The 17,138-nt window shown below is 36.3% G+C and overlaps 1 protein-coding gene across 1 annotated transcript in view; it reads right to left on the bottom strand.

The window, feature by feature from the left end:
• Positions 1–4,728: 4,728 nt before the first annotated feature.
• LOC125937803 (translation initiation factor IF-2-like) overlaps positions 4,729–17,138 on the bottom strand; it is a 42,871-nt gene continuing 30,461 nt past the window's right edge. Inside the window, exon 3 of the mRNA XM_049652725.1 lies at positions 4,729–4,952. Within this exon, the coding sequence (XP_049508682.1) occupies positions 4,865–4,952 (88 nt within the window). The 3' untranslated portion in view covers positions 4,729–4,864. The remainder of the gene's footprint in view (positions 4,953–17,138) is intronic.

Consider the following 17,138-nt stretch of genomic DNA (forward strand, 5'->3'; position numbering starts at 1 on the left):
AGGGAAATGGTATTGTAAAAATATACAAAAACAACAACAAAAAGGCAACCTTCTTTTTAGAAGTGATACAAGGAGCAGATCTTTAACAAATTCCCTGTTATTCTACTTGGCTGTGATGCTGTATAAATGAGCTCTTTCTGATCACGTGTAGTGATTACAAGTAGTGGGTCATAGTCTGTAAATCCCAAAAGGTATTAACAATTTTGGAGATGAAAGAATGAGGAGCAAAACAGTAACAACCAGCATGACCTATAAAATTTTGTTTATCAAAGACAGAGATCAAAAATTATGTATCATGTTAAATTTACAAAATAGATGATGTAACATTCAATATTTTCCATGAAAATAAACTATCTTTAAAGATAGATTGCATGTCAATGAATTTAGTAGGAATAAGTAAATATGAAAATGCTAATCCCCTAAGAGCAGGATTAGATATAATTATTATCAGACAAATAGACTTTAAGGCAAAACTATTACTAAGACTAAAGAGGGTAACTTCATAATATAAAAGATTTTTTCACCAGGGAGATATAACAATTTTAAATTTATATGCACTTAATAACATAACCTGGAAATATATAAAACAAAACAAAAAGAACTAAAAGAAGGAAACAGAAAAAAAATTATTGTGATGGATTTTAACATACCTCTTTCACTAATTCCAGATAGATTACAGATCTAACTGTGAAGGCAAAATGATAAAGCTTTAAGAAGGCAATTTAGGATAATAATTTCATGAACTTGAGGTAGAAATCAGTTTCTTCAAAAAGATGCAAATATTTCCTACCAAGACATAGAAACAGCACACTGACCATAAAGGAGAAAAAGTTTGATACATTTGACCAAATTAAAATGAAGAACTTTTGTTTATCAAAACACACCATAAAAAGGTGAGAAAAAACAAGCTACAAAATAGGAAAAGATCTTTGCAATACATAAAACTAACAAAAGGTTTACATTGATAATCTATAAAGAAGTCCTAGAGAGTTAAAAAGAAAAAGCTGAGGATCCAGTAGGAAAATGGTCAAACACTTGACAAGCCTCCTCACAAACAGGAAACATAATGGTTAACAAACATATGAAAAGATGTTAAACTTGATTAATAGTCAGGGTAATGTAAATTAAAACAGAACAACTCCTATAAATAAATAAATGACAACACCCAATAAAAAAAAGGGCAAAAAATATGAACAAGTGGTCCACAAAAACCCAAATGCTAATACCTAATAAACATATGAAAAGATATTCAGTTTTGTTAGCAATTAGGTAAATGCAAATTAAAAATGAGGTAATGGAGCACGTTGGTGGCTCAGTTGAGTGAGTGGCTGACTTCCGCTCAAGTCATGATCTCACAGTACCTGAGTTTGAGCCCCACATTGGCTCTGTGCTGACAGCTCAGAGCCTGGGGCCTGCTTTGGGTTCTGTGTCTCCCTCTCTCTCTACCCCACCCCTGCTCAAGCTCTGTTTCTCTGTCTCAAAAATAAATAAACATTTTTAAAAAATTGTAAAAAATGAGGTCCTATTGGTGCCCACCAAATCACAAAAAGTTAAAACATATGAAGTCCAGGTTTGCCTAGCATATGGGGAAAGAAATCTCATATACTCCTGGTGCAAGTGTGAATTGTGACAACCTATTCAGAGCAACGAATAACTGTCAAATAATAAATATCATCACAGTGTGATAATAACTATCAAAATTTAAAATATTTTAAAAATTTTTTAAATATTTATTTATTTGAAAGAGAAGAGAGGGCACATGCACAAGTGGGGGAGGGGCAGAGAGAGAGAGAGAGAGAGAGAGAGCGAGCGAATGGGAATCTCAAGCAGGCTCTGCAATGTCAGTGCAGAGCCGGATGTGGGGCTCAAACCCACAAACCGTGAGATCCGACCTGAGCCAAAATCAAGAGTCAGATGCTTAACCAACTGGGCCACCCAGATGCCCCAAAATTTAAAATACTTTTAACTTACAGTTTTAGATTTACATTCTATAGAGATATTTGCACAAGCATGTGCAAGGATATATGTATATGGAATATTATTTATAATAGCTCAAACTATGAGACATCTATGTCAACAGTAGGAGAATGGTTAAAATTTGGATGCCAAAATAGTTGTAAAATGGAAACCTCAGTGGCCATTTAAAAATTAGAGATAAGTCTGGGAGCGCCTGGGGGGCTCAGTCAGTTAAGCATCCGACTTCAGGTCATGATCTTGCAGTCTGTGAGATTGAGCCCCACGTCAGACTCTGTGCTGACAGCTCAGAGCCTGGAGCCTGCTTCAGATTCTGTGTCTCCCTCTCTCGCTGCCTCTCCCCCACTTAGGCTCTGTCTCTCTCTGTCTCTCTCTGTCTCTCAAAAATGAATAAATGTTAAAAAAAATTTTTTTAACTAGAGATAAGTCTGAATTATTATTAATTATGAAGTGAAACGATCATGTAACAATAGGTAAAGGGCGCCTGGGTGGTTCAGTCAGTTGAGCATCCGACTTTGGCCCAGGTCATGATCTCACGGTGTGTGGGTTTGAGCCCCACGTCGGGCTCTGTGCTGACAGCTCAGAGCCTGGAGCCTGCTTCGGATTCTGTGTTTCCCTCTCTCTCTCTGCCCCTCCCCAGTCATGCTCTGTCTCTCTCTCTCTCTCTCTCTCTCTCAAAAATAAGTAAAACATTAAAAAAAAATTTTTTAAACCAATAGGTAAAGTATGATATCATTTTGTGAAAATAAAGTGTATGCCTGAATATTCTTCAAAAAAGTCTGGAAAGATACCAAAAGTTTGACTGTGTTTACTTCTTGGGGATGGGTGTTGAAAGAGGTAGAGAGATATCGTAAGTGGTTAGAGATTTTTACTTTCTACATTATAAATTATTTGCATATGTGTATGTGATCTATAATAATTCTGTATTCATTGATTTACTTTGCAATAACAAATAATAAAAAGGAACATATGCAGCAGGAAAAAAAACCAAAAACCAAACAACAACAACAAAAAACCACCATGAGATACCATTATACATCTACCAGATTGCCAAAACTTTAAAATCTGACAATGCCCCAGCAATAGCACTGCTAGGAATTTACCCAAGGGATACAGGAGTGCTGATGCATAGAGGCACTTGTACCCCAATGTTTACAGCAGCACTTTCAACAATAGCCAAATTATGGAAAAAGCCTAAATGTCCATCAACTGATGAATGGATAAAGAAATTGTGGTTTATATACACAATGGAATACTATGTGGCAATGAGAAAGAATGAAATATGGCCTTTTGTAGCAATGTGGATGAAACTGGAGAGTGTTATGCTAAGTAAAATAAGTCACACAGAGAAAGACAGATACCATATGTTTTCACTCTTACGTGGATCCTGAGAAACTTAACGGAAGACCATGGTGGAGGGGAAGGAAAAAAAAAAAAAAGGGTTAGAGAGGGTGGGACCCAAAACATAAGAGACTCTTAAAAACCGAGAACTGAGGGTTGATGGGGGGTGGGAGAGAGGGGAGGGTGGGTGATGGGCATTGAGGGGGGCACCTGTTGGGATGAGCACTGGGTGTTGTATGGAAACCAATCTGACAATAAATTTCATATTTAAAAATAATAAAAAATAAAATAAAATCTGACAATGTCAAATGCTGGTGGGCATATGGAACAAATGGGATGATTAGAGTGTGGTATTTATATTACCAAATTTTCAGACACATCCCCCTAGGATGCAGAAATTCGACTTTATGTTATATGTCCTGGAGAAACTCATGTGCATGGGCATCAAGACATATAATCAAGAATGTGCATAGTAACATTGCTTATGATAGAAATGGGAACAACACAAATATCCATCAACAAATGAATGGATAAATAAATTGTGGCATAAGAATACAATAAAATATTACTGAGAAAGTAAAAAGAAATAATAAAATATAATATATTTATATGTTTATTATATATTAAATATATATTATATAATATAAACTTGTAAGTATATTAAATAACATAGAATGTTTATATATATTTATATGTAAGTATATTTATATATGCATAATACACTTATAAATATATAAAATTAAGTAGAAAATAGAGGAGCATCCAAACCAAAAGATTAGTCATTGAAAAGACAAACCTCTTTAAAGATCAATCAAGGCAAAAAAGGGAACGTACAAATAATATTAGAAATAAAACTATAGGATATAACCGTAGATGCTGAAGAGACTTGAAACATAGGAAGATACTTTTTTAACAACATTTTAAAAGAAATAGTTGGAGCAACTTTTTGCTAATGAATTTGAAAACAGAATAATATAGCTTACTAAAACTGACTCAGGAAAAAATAGAAAACCTGTAGGATTTTTTAAACTGAATCAGCTTAAATTATTCCCACAAAAGAAAACAATAGACCCAGACAATTTTAGTAGTGAGGTCTCTCAATAATTCAAGAAGCAAATGATTTCAGCCTTATATAAACTATTCCAGAGACTGAAAAAGAGAAACACACCCAACTCCTTCAACATCAAAAACTTAGTGACACTACATGAAAGGAAAATTACAAACCAAACTCATTCAAACATAGAAGCAAATATCCTAAACAAAATGTTAGGAAAAGGAATCTAGCAATATATGAAATGATAATATGCCACATCCAAGTTGGGTTTCACTCAAGAATGCAAGATGAGTGTATCAGTTACCTATGCTGCGTTAAAAGCAAAACCAAACACCAAAACCAAAATGACAACACTTAGAAACAGTGGCTTGCAAAAGTTTATTATTTCTCACAATACCATGGGTTGGCTGGGCTGGTCTTGCCCGGGTTACTTTCGTGGCTGCAGTCAGCTGGGGTTGGACGGCCTAAGATGACCTTACTCACATATCTGGGACTTCATTTAGGATGTCTGGAAAGGCTGGGATTTGTGGCCTCTCTCTCCATGAGGGCAATCCTGGGCTTTTTCCATGTTGAGAGAAGCATTCTAAGAAGGAGAGAGCAAAAGAACAAAATCACTTGAGGCCAAGGGTTAGAAATCACTCAGTGTTTCTCCTGCCACATTCTAATTAAACAAAACACAGGCCAAAGCAGATTCAAGAGGAAGGGACTCCACCTCTTGAGGGGGATGAATACCAAAGTCACATGGCAAAGGAATATAAAGAATGGGAAGAGAGGAGTGTTGTGGCCACCTTTGTAAACAATCTAAACATTGGTTTAATATTAGAAAATCAACTATACCATGTTAAGAGCCAAAAAGCAATACACACACACACACACACACACACACACATATACACACATATGTACACATATGTGCATATATACACACATATATACATATATATACACATATATATACACAAACATATATATACACACACAGACATACACACACACACACACATATATATATATATACACATAGATCCTTCTCTTCAATATGTGCAGAAAATGCATTTAGTAAAATCCAATACCCATTAAAGATTTAAACAAAAACACCAAAAGGATTTTCTTAGCCTGGTAACCTGTATCTACCCCAAATAACCTACTCCAAATGTTACAGTGAAATATTGAAAATATTCCCTGCAAGACCTGAAAGAAAACAAGTGTGTCTTTTATCATCACCATTTCTAATTTACCTTATTGTTCTGGAGTGGTTAGCTCACACAATAATGTAAAATAAATAAGCAAATAATCAGAAAAATAGAAACAAAATCTTCATTGTCTGCAGATGATAAAACTATTAGAATTAATAAGAGAGTTTAGCAAATTTTCAGGAAATCAAATCAAGATTAAAAAATCAAATGCATTTACATTCACCAGCAATAGTAATTAGAAAATGCAAAGATACTATTTTTGTAAGTATCAAAAACTAACACATTTCTGTTTCCAGGTAAGAGGGAGTAAGCTATTCCCTCCTCTCTCTCCCACTGAACACAGCTACAAAACTTGGACAGAATGCATGGAGCAGCTCTTGGATGACCTAAACATAAACAGGAAAAGCTTCTCATTAGCCATCAAGGAAATACAAACTAAAGCCGCAATGAACAATACCACTTTACCCCCTCTAGAATGGCAATAATCAAAAAGAGGCACTAACAAGTGTTGGTAAGGATGTGGGGAAATTGGAGCCCACATACAATGCTGGTAGAAATAAAACACAGTACAGCCACAGCCACATATTGAAGAGAACCCTGAGAGAACTGAAACTTGTCCGTACAAAACTTTGCACAAAGATGTTTGTAGCAGTCTTATTTGTAATATTTAGAAGTAGGAACAACACAAATGTCCATCAACTAATGAATGGAGAAACAAAATATGGTATATCTGCACAATAGAATAGTAAAATGGAATGAAGAATGGATTCATGCTGGAACATGGATGGACCCTGAAAACGTAATGCTAACTGGAAAAAAAAAAAAAAAAAAAACAGAGAGAAAAGGCACATATTGTATGATTTCAAAATCTGTATTAGGGTTCTCCAGAGAAGAAACTGGCTCACATGATTGTGTAGACTGGCAAGTTAAAATCGACCAGCAGGCTGGACATTCAGGGAAGAGTTGGTATGGCAGGCTCAAGTCCCTCTTTTTCCAGGGACCTCAGGCTTTTCTTGCTAAGGCCTTCAATAGATGGGATTATGACTTCTAATGGGAATGCGGTTTCTTTCTGGGTTGATAAAAGTATTTGTACCGTCCATATACACTGATTTGTACAGTCAATTTTGCAGTATAAGAGACAAAAGCATATGCTCAAGAGAGAATATCACTTCCTGATTCTGTGAACTGACAGAAATTTCTCCCATTTAGGAAAAAGACAACTGAGGGAGGGGCAGTGAGGGTGTTAAATGTCATCAGCCTTGGAGCCAGCAGCTTCGGCAGTGACAAGAAGTAGCATCCCTGGCACAAACATCGACAATTTGACACCAGGTATTGGCAGCCTTGGGAACAGAGATCAGTGAGAGTCTGCAGCCGGCAGGGGTGTGGCCTTCAGCTGGCCTCTGAAGGGAGAAGAGCAAGAACAGAAACTTCAAGGCAGCCAAGAGAATAAATTCACAGAACACTTGCGAGATACCACATAGAGATTCCAAGAACTCTTTACGAGGAAACAGAGGCGTTCTTAGAATAGGTGGGGGAAGAGAGAGAAAAACTGCTGTGTGACTACTATTTGGGTCCACACATGGGATATGTGTTTCTTTTCAGGGTTTTTTTTTTTTTTTTTTGTCTGTTTGTTTTGTTTTTATGAAACCAATGAGTATATCTCTTTTTTAAAAACTTAAGTGGAACAGTTAGCTTACAGAAGAAAATAGTGGAATTCTGACCCTTTGACCCTCATTCCCAAATTCCCACTCCTCTTAAGCAACTTCTCTGAACTTTCTTGGCTGTTTATTCTGGTTTTATCTCCATGTATCTAAACTGTGTGCTTATATAGACTTTTTTTTTTCATTTTTTACTTTAGCTATCATCTGTTGACTTGCTATTATGGTAAATGGAAATTTAGCTCGCTCAAATTATCTCCCTCAAGTACAGGCACACCTTGTTTTACTGTGCTTCATGTTATTGCACTTCACAAATAGTGCATTTTTTTATGAATTGAAGGTCTGTGGTGACCCTGTGTCATGTAAGTCTATTGGCACCATTTTTCCAAGAGCATTTGCTCACTTCATGTCCCAGTGTCATATTTTGGCAATTTTGCAATATTTCAAACTTTTTCATTATTATTACATTTGTTATTGTGATCGGTGATTAGTAATTATGATTCACTGAGAGCTCAGATAATGCCTAGCAATTTTTAGCAGTAAAGTATATTTAAATTAAGGTATGTACTTTTTAAAAATTTTTTTTAACGTTTTTTTTATTTATTTTTGAGACAGAGAGAGACAGAGCATGAACGGGGAGGGGCAGAGAGAGAGGGAGACAGAATCGGAAGCAGGCTCCAGGCTCTGAGCCGTCAGCACAGAGCCCGACGCGGGGCTCGAACCCACAGACCGCGAGATCGTGACCTGAGCTGAAGTCGGACGCTTAACCGACTGAGCCACCCAGGCGCCCCAGGTATGTACTTTTTTAGACACAATGATATGACACATTTAATAGACTACATCATAGTGTAAACATAACTTTTATAAGCCCCAGGAAACCAAAAAATTCATTTGACTCACTTTATTACAATGCTTGCTTTATTGCCATGGTCCAGAACTAAATATATCTAAAGTGCATCTGTATGTTCACTTAATATTCTTCATTCCCATTTTCCCAAATTTGTTATATTGGCAATTTTGTTTAAATAAATATTTATTATTTAAATATATATAATATATATTAAATATATATTATAGTTTCTACTATTCATAGCTGTGATAGTATATACTATGATAACATTTCCTTTTTGAACAACTTTATATTTTTTCCAGTATAAATAATTGCTTTGGTTTTTGTTATTTGTTTGCTTAATTTTCCATGTCAAAATCACTAATTCAACTCCAATGGGTCCAACAAAACTAAAAATAATTTTTGAATATATTAAAATACATTGGATACTCTGTAAGTTTAGTTTTCTTTCTGGAAGAATCTCTCATGGAGCCCTCTGTCTTCATTCTCTAATTGGTACTGGTTGCTCACTAAGCCTGTTGCCCAGCTGTTATCCTGAAACTTCCCATCACTAAATTCCAGGGTATTTTTTTCCCCCTTACTTATGTGCTGTGTCTTTCTCTTTCTTGCCTTCCTTTTTTACATCATTTAGTATTTCTGAATAAAAGTGTCAGGATTTTACTTGTTTATCTGAGTGATAATTTTCCTGGGTATAGAATTTTAGATTGGATAGGATTTGTCCCCAGAATTCTAAGCCACTGGCTCCATTTTTCCCCTCAGACTAATCTAGTGTTCTTTTTTATTTCTCTTTGTTGTTTTTTTTTTTCCTTTTTCTGAGTCCTGAATTGCTTTTCCTTCCCTTGAATTCTTACTATGGCTTCTTTCATTCTTTCTTTCTTTCTTTCTTTCTTTCTTTCTTCCTTTCTTTCTTTTGCATTGGTTGTCTTTGTCTTTTTTGTTTGAGTCTTTTTCAAGTATTGACTGATCTTTTGTTGTCCATTCAATAGGGCTATTCTGGGGGAAGAAAGCTGAATTTTCTGGCTGGTGGTGGGTACATGGGGATAGAGCTATAAACATTCTGGTTTTCACCTCTCTTGCCACAAAGAGATTCAAAAGAGTGGGTGGAGAGTCATCCTTTACTATAGGGACTTTGTCTTAGTCTCACTCTTTATGGTACCATGCTACTGCTTTGCCCACCACTGTGCTTGTCCCTGAATTGGGGCCTGTCTTTTCAATTTACTCAGATATTAAACCTCCAATCTTCTGCTTTGGGCATAGGAGAGAAATCAGTATGTTATATCAAAGAAAATAGTCAGATATTCTGCATAGGAAAAGATCCTGGAAAAAGGATATCTAACAGTTAAACATAGCAGATTGAACATATGGCACTTATTTCTGTTGCCTCTAGAAACTCTGCTAAAATGAGAATAAAATTTTTGAAATGAATAAACACAGTAAAGAGAGAACACGAACAGCGATGTAGCAGTCAGGGTTCTGGCAGAAAACAGATTGGCACACTCAAATGAGAATTGAATAGAATTTAATAAGAAAACTATTTACAGAGGTGTGGGCAGGATCAAGAGAACCAACAAGGGATGGCGAAGTACATGAGGTCTAACAGCATTTGGAAACTATCACCATCTCTAAGCCTTTAGAGGCAAATGGAAAGAATGACTGCTGAACGTGGTAAAAGCCCTAGACATAGGAGAGAAGAACCCTATAGGAGCCACAGAATTAGGTAGAAGTATTATGCCACAACCAAAAAGACAGTGGCCTTCCAGGGAGCAAGCATGCAGGGAGAAGGCAGCAATGGGAATAAATACTCCTACATCTACAATTCTATCTCCTCCTACTCTCCAGTCTTCTGCCAGCACCTCCAATTAGCTGAATCCAACTGGAAGCCAAAAGTCAAGGGAGCCTATGTCCATTTCTCTGCACACAGAGCAGGGCAAAAAGAGATGGAGAATGGATTTGGAAGAGCAACACAGATAAATAACACAAGCACAGACGAGATGTCAACCAATTTTTAGAAGATAATTTTTTTTTAGTTTTTAATTTTTTTTTTTGAGAAAGAGAGAGAGAGTGTGAGCAAGGGAGGAGCAGAGAGAGAGGGAGACACAAATTCTGAAACAGGCTCCAGGCTCTGAGCTGTCATCACAGAGCCTGACGTGGGGCTTGAACTCACAGACTGTAAGATCATGACCTGAACTGAAGTCGGATGCTTAACGATGGAGCCATCTAGGTGCCCCCCAAAACATTCTTATATTGCTCTTGATATGCTATCTATTGACTTCATATTATAGAATAGTGGGATTTAGTACACTTAACACCTCCTTCCTTCCCTTCATCCTCCCAAAATATTTGCTTCACATTTTTTGTTTAAATCAATATTTATAATATGCTTGTGTTGTTATACTACTGAACTTTGGTTCAGGTCATGATCTCACAGTCTGTGAGTTCAAGCCCCACATCAGGCTCTGTGCTGACAGCTCAGAGCTTGGAGCCTGTTTCAGCCTCTGTGTCTCCCTCTCTTCTGCCCCTCCCCTGCTCATACTCTGTCTCACTCTCAAAAAAAATAAACATTAAAAAAAATTTTTTTTAAGAATATTTTTGGAAATATAGAATTAAAAACAGAAGAAACAGCTAAAATAATTCAAAATTTTGCTTATAGGGAGCACATTTCAAGGATGGGAATGGTGGTTCAGGGTTCTACTATTATTATAAACCTTATCATCATATTAGACTTTTTCAAATAACGTATGTATTTCACTTTCATAAAAGCTAAAGTAACTTTTAAACAAAGGAAGAAAAGATATATGTATTGCCATTAAAATAGTAAGGTTTACTCAGGACTTGGAGAAAAAAAAAACTGAGGAAATGCCTAAGGGGAAAGACATGTGGTAGAGGACATACTGGATCTCATCAAATCCCTCAGAATTCAGATTTAAAATTAAAAAATTGAAAAAAAATCACTGGAGGGATTCAGAGGCAGATTTGAGCAAACAAAAGAGAGAATCAGTAAACATGAAGATAAGAATGAAAAGTATTGGGTGTGAGGAACAGAAAGAAAAAGACTGAAAAAGACAAACAGAACAGCTGGAAGACACCACTAAACAGACCAGCATACACATTGTGGGAGTCCCAGAAGGAAAAGAGAGAAAAGCATAGAGAGAATATTTGAAGAAATAGTGGCTGAAAACTTGTCAAATTTGATGAAATACATGAATATAAACATCCAAGAAGCTCAGTGAACTATAAGTAAGAAGAACTGAAATGGACCCACATCAAAACATGTTATAATCAAACTTTTAAAAGATGAAAAAAGAATCTTAAAAACAGCAAGAGTGAAGCAATTCACTGCATGCAAGGGAGATGATTGTCAGCAGATTTCTCCTCAGAAATTTTGGAGGCCAATATATTCAAAGTGCTAAAAGAAAAAAACCTGTCAACCAAGAGTCCTATATCCAGCAAAACTTCTTTTAAAAGTTAAGGAGAAATTGCTACATTACTGGCAAACAAAAGTTGAGAGGATTTGTGACCATTAGACCTACCTTCAAGAAATGCTCAATTGGTTGAGCATCTGACTCTTGATTTCGATTCAGATCATGATCCTGAGGTCACGGGATGGAGCCCTGCATTGGCTCAGCCTGGAGCCTGCTTGAGATTCTCTCTCTCTCCCTCTGCTTGCATGCTCTCTTTCTCTCTCTCTCTCAAAAAAGAAAGAAAGAAAGAAAGAAAGAAAGAAAGAAAGAAAGAAAGAAAAAGAAATGCTCAAGGGAATCCTGCAGGGTGAAATGAAAGGACACTAGATAGTAACTTGAAGCCATATAAAGAAATAGAAACCTCCCTCAATAAAGATAAATACATAGCAATTATAAGAGCTAGTATTATTGTAACAATAGTTTGTACCTCCCATTTTTTGTTTTCTACGTGATTCATGAGACTAATACATTAAAAATATATTAGTCTACAAGCTAGTATTATTGTAACTTTGGTTTATAACTCTACATTTTATTTCCTACATAATTTAAGAGAGTAATGTATTTAAAAGAATTTTTACTTTATGTTTTGGGACATCAACAGTTGAAAGGCGTGGGAATGGAACTTTAAAGGTTCAAAGTTTTATAGGCTATTGAAGTTAATTTGGTATAAATTCAAATTGGAGTGTTTTAAATTTAGGATATTAAATGAAATCCCATGGTAACCACCAAAAGATAGCTATAAAATATACACGAAAGGAAATGAGAAAGGAATTTAAACATTTCACTACCAAAGAAAATCACCTATATACAAAAGAACAGAAGTCTCTCTTTATCAGTAATTACTTTAAATGTAAGTAGATTAAACACTCCAATCAAAAGACAGAGATTGTTCAAATGTATAAGAACACATGATCCAAATATATGTTATGTACAAGAGACTCACATTAGATCCAAAGACACAAATAGGTTGAAAATGAAAGGTTGGAGGGGTGCCTGGGTGACTCAGGCGGTTAAGTGTCCAACTTTGGCTCAGGTCATGATTTCATGGTTTATGGGTTCAAGCCCCATGTTGGGCTCTGTACTGACGGCTCAGAGCCTGGAGCCTGCTTCATATTCTGTGTCTCCCTCTCTCTCTCTGCCCCTCCCCCACTAATGCTCTGTCTCTCTCTCTCTCTCTCAAAATAATAAACAAACATTAAAAAAAATTTAAAGAAAAAATTTAAAAAAAGAAAATGCAAGGTTTGAAAAAGATATTCTATGAAAATAGTAACCAAAAGAGAGCAAGGGTGACTATACTAATATTAGACAAAATAGACTGTAAGTCAATACATCAAGAAAATACAACAATATAAGCATTTACACACCTAATGACAGACCATCAACATATATGAAGCAAAAACTACAAAATTGAAGGGAGAAATAGACAGTTTTATAATAACAGTTGTAGAACAACCCCATTCTCAATAATGGATACAACAACCAGGCAGAAGATAAATAAGGAGACAGAAGACTTAAAAAAGAAAATAAACCAAGTAGATCTAGCAGACAAATACAGAACATTCTACCCAACAATAGCATACACATTCTTCTCAAGTGCACATGATACATTTTTCAGGATAGATTATATGTTAGATCACAAATTAAGTCTCAATAGAATTTTTTAAAAAAACTGATATCATACAAAGTATCTTCTCCAACTACAATAGGATTATCAGGAGTAAAACTGAAAAAGTCACAAATTTGTGGAAGTTAAATAACACTCTCTTAAACAACTAAGAGATCAAAGAAGAAATCACAAGGGAAAAATAGAAAATACTTAAAGAAGAATGAAAATGAAAACACAACATGGCAAAACTTATGGGACACAATGAAAGCATTACTGAGTGGGGGGAGGGGGACAAGAAAGATTTCAAATCAACAACCTAACTTTACAATTTAAGAAACTAGAAAAGTAAGAACAAACTAAACCCTAAGCTAGCAGAAAGAAAAAAACTAACAAAGATGAGAGAAAAGATAAATGAAATGAAGAATAGAAAAACATTAGAGAAAATTAATAAAAACAAAAGGTGCTTTTTTCAAAAGAGCAACAAAATTGACAAAACTTTAGCTAGACAGACTAAGAAAAAAAGAGAGATGACTCAAAGTACTAAAATCAGAAATAAAAATGGTAACATTACCAATTCTACAGAAACAAAAAGGACTATAGGAGAATACTCTAAACAATTGTACACCAACAATTTGGATAACTAAATGAAATGTACAATTTCCTAGAAACACAAAATCTGCAAAGTCACAAAGAATAGAAAATCTGAATAGACATGTAACTAGTATGGATGTTGAGTCAGTAATCAAAAATCTCCTAAAAAGAAGAGCACTGGACCTGATGGCTTTACTGGCAAATTCTATCAAATATTTAAAGAACTAATACAAATCCTTCTCAAACTTTTCCAAAAACCTGAAGACAAGGGAATACTTCATGACTCATTATTTGAGGCCAGCATTACCCTGCTACCAAAGCCAGACAAAGACACTGCAAGAAAATAATACTACAGAGCAATATCTCTTATGAACATTGATAGAAATACCTTCAACAAAATAGTAGCAAAGCAAATTCAGCAGTATATTAAAAGGATTATACACCATGACCAAGTGGGTTTTACTTCTGAAATGCAAGGATGGTTCAAAATATGAAAAAATAATCAATGTAATACACCACATTAACAGAATAAAAGAGAAAAGCCACATCTCAATTGATGCAGAAAAAGCACTTGACGAAATTCCAATACCCTTTCATGATAAAAACATTCAACAAACTAGGAAAAGAAGTACCTCCATATAATAAGAGACACATGTGAAAACTTCATAGTGAAAATCATACTGAGTGGTGAAAGACTGATAGCTTTTCTTCTAAGATTAGGAACAAGACAAGGATGCCTGCTTTCACCACTTCTGTTCAACACTGCACTGGAATTTCTAGCCAGAAAAAGAAATAAAAGGCATTTGTATTAGAAAGGAAGAAGTAAAATTATGTCTGTTTGCAGGTGTTATGATCTTATATGTAGAAACCCCAAAGACTCTATACACATACAAAGAAAAAACCCAGTTATAACTAATAAATGAATTCAGCGAAGTAGCAGGATACGAGGTCAACACACAAAAATCAGCCACATTTCTATATACTTACAATGAATAATCTGAAAAAAATTACAAAAACCATTCCATTTATAACAGAATCAAAAAGAATAAAATACTCAGAAACTAACTTATCCAAGGAGGTGAAAGATTTGTACAATGAAAACTATAAAACATTGCTGAAAGAAATTAAAGAAGATATAAATAAAGGGAAACAACCCATGTTCATGGATTGCCAGATTTAATATTATTAAAATGTCAATAATACCCAAAGCAATCTACAGATTCAATGCAATCCCTATCAAAATCCCACAGCTTTTTGCAAAAATAGAAAAACCCATCCTAAAATTTATACAGAATCTCAAAGGACCCTAAACAACCAAAACAATCTTGAAAAAGAGGAATAAAGCTGAAACACACTTTCTGATTTCAAGACATATCACAAAACTAGAGTAATCAAAACAATGTGGTACTGGTATAAAGACAACCATACAGACCAATGAGATTAAATACAGAGCCAAGAAATAAACCTTATATATATGGTCAAATGATTTTTGACAGGGGTACCAAGATCATTCAATGGAGAAAAAGACAGTCTTTTCTACAAATGGTGCTGGGAAAACTGGATACTCACACACAAAAGAAAGAACTTGGGCCCTTACCTAATACCATGTACAAAAATTAACTCAAAATTAGTGAAAGACCTAAATGTAAGACTTAAAACTACAATATTCTTAGAGGAAAACATAGGGCAAAATCATCACAGTGTGGGATTGGCAGTGAGTGATTCCTTGGCTATGACAACAAAGGCACAAACAACAAAATAAAAACTAGACAAGTTGGACTTCATGAAACTTTAAAAATTGTGTGTATCAAAAGACAATATCAACAGAATTAAAAGGCAACCCCCAGAATGAGGGAAAATATTTTCAGGACTATACCTGCTGGGGAGCCTGGATGGTTCAGTCAGTTAAGCGTCCGACTCTTGATTTCGGCTCAGGTCATGCATGACCTCACAGCTCATGACTTCAAGCCCTACATCAGCTCCGTGCTGGCAGTATGGAGCCTGCTTATGATTCTCTCTCTCTCCATCTCTCTCTGCCCCTCCCCTGGTCATGTATGTTCTCTCTCTCTCTCAAAATAAATAAATAAACTTAAAAAAAAAAACAAAAAACTACACCTGCTAAGGGATTAGCACCCAGAATATACAGAGAACTCCTATAACTCAACAACAACAACAAAAACTAAATAACCCAATTCAAAACTGGACAAAGGAAAAAAATATGACAAAGGACTTAAATAAACATTTGTCCTGAGAAGATATACAAATGGCCAACAAGCACACAAAAAGATGTTCAACATCACTAATCATTAGGATAATGCAAATCAAGACGGAGTTCAGATGGCAGAGGCACATGGAGACCTGGAGGTTGTCTCATCCTGGAAACACAGCTAGATCAGCACCAAACTATTTTGAACACCTAGGAAATTGATCTGAGGATTAACACAACAATCTGCATAACTTGAGCCACAGAACTCAGGAGGTACACAGTGTGAAGAGGTGAACTGGGGGAGAGAAAAGCTGCAGAGGGTAGGGAGCTATTTTTGCAGAGAGAGGACAGAGAGAAAGGAGGAGAGTATGGTGCATCAGGATTGATGCAAGAAAAACACTCCTCTGAAAGTAGCTGAAGAGAAAGAAAGAGTGAAAACACTCACAGGGGACTGAACAAGAAATCTGTTCCCCAAAACCATTGATGGGAAGAAAGGAGAGGGTTTAAATACCACCAGGATTCTGTAAACAGTGGAGTGCATAGTCTGAAGTTCTGGAGTTCAGTGCCTGGCAGTGTTCTGGTAGAGAAGTGTGCAGGAGCAGGTAGCAGGGTCTGAGGTGTCCAAGTGCCACATGGAGAGAAGCGGTTCCCTTGCTTGGAGTGCATCTGGAACAGGCCATACAGCATCCCCACAGGCAAAGGTCCCAGCGGACCCCAGAGAGCAGCCCCTTTTGCTGGTATTGACACAAAGACTCCAGAGTGTGGTAAGACCTAGCGCTGGCTGTGTGTTATGGTTTGCCATAATCTCTAAACCTCTGCCGCTGCACAATCACATGAATGTTTTCTGGGACAAGCTGGCACCCAGTCATTGCTCAGCAAGACCCTCCCCCAGAGAGTCGGCGGGTCCAAGCTACAGGGGTCTCTGAAGCATGGGGTTTTGAAACACAACCCCATCTGAGATAAAACTCTTGGAGGGTGTCTCAGGTGGACAGCTTGGACACAGACAGGGTAGAGGTGGGGAATGAATGGAGGCCTGAGACAAAGGAGGGCTACTTGATCATGGGTCGGTGAGAGCACAAAGTTCCCGTGCCAGAGACTAGGGAACTGGGTGAAGCCATTTCCACCTCTCCCATGCACATGCACACACACAGGAGCATGCAGGCCACACTGATCCACCCCAGTAAGCTAAGCAGTGCCACCT

The sequence above is a fragment of the Panthera uncia genome (genome assembly GCF_023721935.1).
Source record: "Panthera uncia isolate 11264 chromosome A3 unlocalized genomic scaffold, Puncia_PCG_1.0 HiC_scaffold_12, whole genome shotgun sequence".
Taxonomy (NCBI): Eukaryota; Metazoa; Chordata; class Mammalia; order Carnivora; family Felidae; genus Panthera; species Panthera uncia.